This window comes from Apium graveolens, chromosome 10 (genome assembly GCF_009905375.1).
Source record: "Apium graveolens cultivar Ventura chromosome 10, ASM990537v1, whole genome shotgun sequence".
Taxonomy (NCBI): domain Eukaryota; kingdom Viridiplantae; phylum Streptophyta; class Magnoliopsida; order Apiales; family Apiaceae; genus Apium; species Apium graveolens.
This window is the reverse complement of record NC_133656.1, coordinates 13,101,464-13,106,434: the sequence shown is the minus strand read 5'-3', so window position 1 is coordinate 13,106,434 and position 4,971 is coordinate 13,101,464. Positions and strand designations below refer to the sequence as shown.

Sequence of the window (4,971 nt, the reverse complement as noted above, 5' to 3'; positions counted from 1 at the left end):
GTTGTTGGCCAAGCCAGTTCTGAGTGAAGTTTTATTCTTGTACTTGGCTGTTTCAGAAAGCGCCTTGAGCGCGGTGTTGGTTAAGGAGGAACTGAAAGTCCACAAACCCGTATACTATGTCAGCAAAATCTTGCATGGTGCAGAGTTGAATTATTCAACTATTGAGAAATTCGCTTTAGCCTTGGTAATGGCTTCAAGAAAGCTGCGTCCTTATTTTCAAGCTCACCAGATTGAAGTGCTAACAAATCAGCCGCTGAGAAACATCATTCACAGTCCTAAGGCAAGTGGGAGACTGATTAAGTGGGCAATAGAGTTGGGAGAGTTCGATCTCAAGTATAAGCCACGTACGGCCATAAAAGCCCATGCACTAGCTGAATTCGTGGTGGAATGTACCATACCCAACCAAGAAGTCGGGGGGCAGGAAGATACCATACCTCAAGACAAGGGAGTCGACAATGGGGACAAGGAGAAAGAATATTGGGTTCTCTATTTTGATGGAGCATCAAAAACAAATTCTAGTGGAGCAGGGTTGGTTTTGCAAAGCCCTGATGGATTCCTAATTGAGTATGCTATGAAGCTAGACTTCCCAACCACAAACAATGAAGCAGAGTATGAAGCCCTGATTGCTGGCCTTGGTCTAGCTGGGACACTTAGAGTCAAAAACTTAAAGGTCCGTGGAGACTCAAAACTGATCATATCCCAGGTAAAGGGAGAATTTTTGGCAAGGGATGGCTAAGTATGTTCGCCTAGTAAGGGCTGTGATGACCCAATTTAATGAATGCCATGTTGAACACATTCCAAGGGAAGAAAATGCTAAAGCAGATGCGCTATCAAAGTTCGCTTCGTCTGAGATTGAAGAAAGTTCAGGAAGTGTGTACTTCCGTGTTTTGAAGACACGGAGCATAGATGTTAAGCTTGTGGCTCCCATAGGCTTGGGGACGTCATGGATTGATCCCATCAAGGCTCACATTCAGACCGGTTGGTTGCCAAGTGATACAACTGAGGCACGGAAGTTAACTATTCGAGCACTAAGGTACTCCTTGATAGATGGAATTCTATATAAGAGATCTTTCGTGGTTCCTTACTTGAGGTGTCTCAGGCCCGACGAGGCACGCTTGGCTCTTGAGGAAGTACATGAAGGTATTTATGGGCAGCACTTGGGGGGCAGGGCCTTGGCTCATAAGATAACCCGTTTAGGCTTCTATTGGCCAGAAATGATGGCTGATGCCAAAGAATATGTGAAGAAGTGTGATCGCTGTCAAAAGCATGCACCAGTTGTTAGACAACCCCCCGAGATGCTGACCTCTATCAACTCACCTATTCCCTTTGCCATGTGGGGGATGGATATTCTAGGGCCTTTTCCTATGGCCACGGCACAAAGGAAATTTCTGATTGTAGCCATTGATTATTTCACCAAGTGGATCGAAGCCAAACCCTTGGCCAAAATCACTACTAAGCAGGTTGTACAATTCATGTGGGAAAACATTATGTGCCGATATGGAATTCCACGTATCCTCGTCACTGACAATGGAGCACAATTCAACAATGAGGAATTCAAGAAGTATTGTGAAGAAAATGAAATTGAATTACGATTCACCTCTGTGGCTCACCCGCAAGCCAATGGGCAAGCAGAGGTAGCAAATCGGATAATCCTGGATGGACTAAAGAAGAGGATCGAGAAGTCAAGAAATAATTGGGTGGATGAGATACTTCCCATATTATGGGCCTATAGGACTACCTGTAGAGTCACGACAGGAGCAACTCCTTTCATGTTGGCATATGGGGCAGAAGCAGTAGTTCCCGTGGAGATATCACATTCCTCTCCAAGGATTCAGGCTTTTAACGCAGAAGAAAATGAGGAAGGGCAGAGGTTAGCCCTGGATCTGATCGATGAAGTGCGAGATAAGGCACATGCAAAGATAGTAGAATATCAGAAAAAGGCTTCATTTTACTACAACCTAAGGGTTAAAGAAAGGTTTTTTAAACAAGGCGATCTAGTCTTGAGGAAGATAGAAGCATCTGGTGTAGGACAAAAAGGGAAGCTTGCCCCGAATTGGGAAGGGCCGTACAGAGTCAAGAGTGTTCAAGGTAGAGGAACCTACAAGCTAGAGACTATGGATGGATTTGAAGTCCCGAGAACTTGGCATGCACAAAACCTGAAGGTTTACTATGTGTAGGGCAGCCGGATACGATTCTCACTCGTCAGGATGGCGAGTAGGTTGAAAAGCACCTTGAAGCTTTGCTTGCTTAGGATTTATATGTTTTAGTTTTATTACGAAGTTTATTATTACTTGTGTAAGGGATGAATCCCAGACAATTTTACAAAATTCATGAGTTCTTCAAAGTATGTTTGTGGCCTAACAAATAAAAGTCAAATGCATGGATGCAAGCATAGAAGGTGATAAATGAAATAGATCTGATAGATATTACAAAAATTCGATAAATAAAGTCTCGAAAATAGGATAAAAAACAGAAAGCCACGCAGGGCTGAAAAAGCTCTAAGGAGCTGAAGTACCCTCGGCATCCATATTATCATCCTCTCCACTCTCGCTGGATGTCTCTGTCGTCTCGGAGGAGGAGGAAGAGCTGTCGTCCTCAGCAGGTCTGGAAGAAGACTCGGGAGGAGGAAGGAGTGGATCCTGAGGAACATGGTCCGAGACAACTACTCGGGTACGAAACCTCTGTAGCAAAGCCTCGTCATCAGGGCAGATGTAGTCCGCCGGGTTAATATCAGGACAAGCCTCGTTCACGGTCCCAAGGGTCGTGTCCCAACCAGTCCTAAAAAACCCGGGAAAGACTGAATCATCCCTAATCCTCATGGATTGGGCAAACTCCTCCGAGTCCAGATAGTTGTCTATAGCTTTATCCTTCTCCGCCCGAAGTACCACCAGCTCGGCGTTAGACTCTCCGAGTTCTTCCTCCTTGCGCTTGAGCTTCTTCTCCAGGGTAGCATACTTCTTCTGTTGCCTCCTGAGGGCATTATCGGCCTTATCAGAAGCCCGCTTCCACGATTCGGCTTGCCTCACAGCGCCTTGAAAGTAGGCGTTAGACTGGAACAAAGCAATTAACAAAGTATAAGGCAAGAAAATGCTACAAGAATGAAAAATAAGTTCAAAAAAGAGAAGGCATACCGAAGCCAGAGACTGAGCTCCCATGAGCTTAATCCTCTCAAGATCAGGGGTGGCCACCACATCAGTAAAATCCTTGGGAGTCACGCTATGGTAGGACCAATCCCAAGCATGTTTCGTGGAACCAACTACGGTGTCCCCTCGGCGGAATACCCAGAGAGGCTGAAAGGCGCCTGTGGCAGCAGCAGTAGGGGCAGCAGCAGTGATAGGAGCACCATGGCCTCCAGCTCCTTCAGTTGAAGCCTCCCCTATAGGCTCTTTGTGCTTCTTCAAAAAGATAGGCTCCGTGGCCTTTCCCCGGGTGTCTAGGGCTGCGAGCCGAGCTTTCTTCATCCTAGCTGTTTCCTCAACCAAAGGAACATTGTCCTCGTTAATCTCCTTAGCAGCTGAAACAAAGCAAAGGACAAAATAAGTGATGTTAATAATGCATGAAATGAAGTAAAATTGAGAAGGGAAGAAAAATACCCTGTTGAGAAACAGAGGATAGTCCCACATGAATCAGGGAAAACTCCTCTAAGAGAGTCCAGCTGGTGGTGGTGCCATCATCCTGAGTAAGCCCATTATAAATAATAGTTTCTTCAGGAGTTAAGTGAATGGATTTGAGGCTACCATCACTGACCTTCCCGAAGGAAGATCGAAAAAGTGTGCCCCAGTCACCATTCTCCCAACGTAACCCAACGAAACTATTCCTCCAATTTTGATTATTATCAGGAATAGAGGCGCTGTTAAAGATATGTTTGCTTTTGGGCCTTTGCTTGACATAGACCCAGCCACAGATATTGGAAGAACTATTATAACACTGAAAGACCTTCCTAAAAACGGCTACAGAAAGAGGAAAGCCCTCCCTAAGACAACAAACCATAAAACATAGAATATTCCTCCAGGCGTTTGGAGGAAGCTGACACGGATTAATTTGTAGATCAGCCAAAAGATGAGGAATAAAAGGATGGAAAGGAAACCTAAGCCCAGCATTAAGGGCATCTGTGTAAATGAAGAGAGTGTCGGGTCTCCAGTGGCAAGTACGGTCACCACCAGAGACTGGAACTAATCTAAGAGGAGGAAGGACGTTATAACGAGCATTTAGTTTATTAAAATCTATGTTGTGCCAAGTATTACAATGATTAAAAGAATCGAGATGTGCAGTGGAGGGATATTCATCCCCCCTAGTGTTAATCATATCGATTAAAGACATATACGAAGAACGGATCTCGATATCCTTACCTCGTTTTGAAGCCGAGGCTATCTTGGCCGCCCTCTCGGAACTCTTGTCAGCCATTTAGTAAAGCTAGAAAAGGCCTGGAAAGCTAAAAGAGGAGATTTGAGAGAGGAGAAGGTTAGAAAGTTTGAGATGAAAGGAAAAGTGAAGAGTGAAGAGTGTGAAGTGAATGCACACTCCCCCCACCTATATATAGGAAGGAAAAATGGATAATGGGCCTTAAAAAGCCCATTTGGGCCCAAAAATTGGAAGGTTCTGGAATTATCCAGGAAATTCCTGGAAAATTCAAGAGAATTCTAGCAAAAATCAGAAGAAAACTTGATTTTTGTTTTGAAGAATCTGGAATGATCCAGAAAACCCCCAGAAGAATTTGGAATTTGAGTTTAGAAAAAAAAAGGCCAGTTTAGAAAAAGGGCCCAATTTTAGAAAAAATTAAGCCCAGCTAAAGGCCCAAGTGTTTTAAAAAGCCCTGTTTGAGGCCCTAATGGTGTTTAAGAAAAAAGGAGTGGAAAGGGAGCCCAGTTACAATGGGCCAATTGCAAAGCCTAGCTGGACCAAGAAAAATGGGCCCAAGGTTTTTCTAATTAAAACCCAGAATTAAGGGTAGGCCCAATAAGAAAATAAGCC

At 44.4% G+C, this 4,971-nt stretch overlaps 1 protein-coding gene across 1 annotated transcript; it reads right to left on the bottom strand.

Annotated features, from left to right (window-relative positions):
• Positions 1 to 2,470: 2,470 nt before the first annotated feature.
• Positions 2,471 to 3,262, bottom strand: LOC141689514 (uncharacterized). Its single transcript, XM_074493826.1, has 2 exons — positions 3,132 to 3,262; positions 2,471 to 3,050 (listed from the first exon to the last, which is right to left on the bottom strand). The coding sequence occupies exons 1-2, from the start codon at positions 3,153 to 3,155 to the stop codon at positions 2,499 to 2,501; spliced, it is 576 nt and encodes a 191-aa protein (XP_074349927.1). The 5' UTR covers positions 3,156 to 3,262; the 3' UTR covers positions 2,471 to 2,498.
• Positions 3,263 to 4,971: the final 1,709 nt, after the last annotated feature.

Coding starts and splice junctions, on each gene's coding strand:
- LOC141689514 (XM_074493826.1), bottom strand. CDS start 3,155: ATGGGAGCTCAGTCTCTGGCTTCG. Junction 3,051..3,131: donor GAGCTCAGTCTCTGGCTTCG/GTATGCCTTCTC, acceptor GCTTTGTTCCAG/TCTAACGCCTACTTTCAAGG.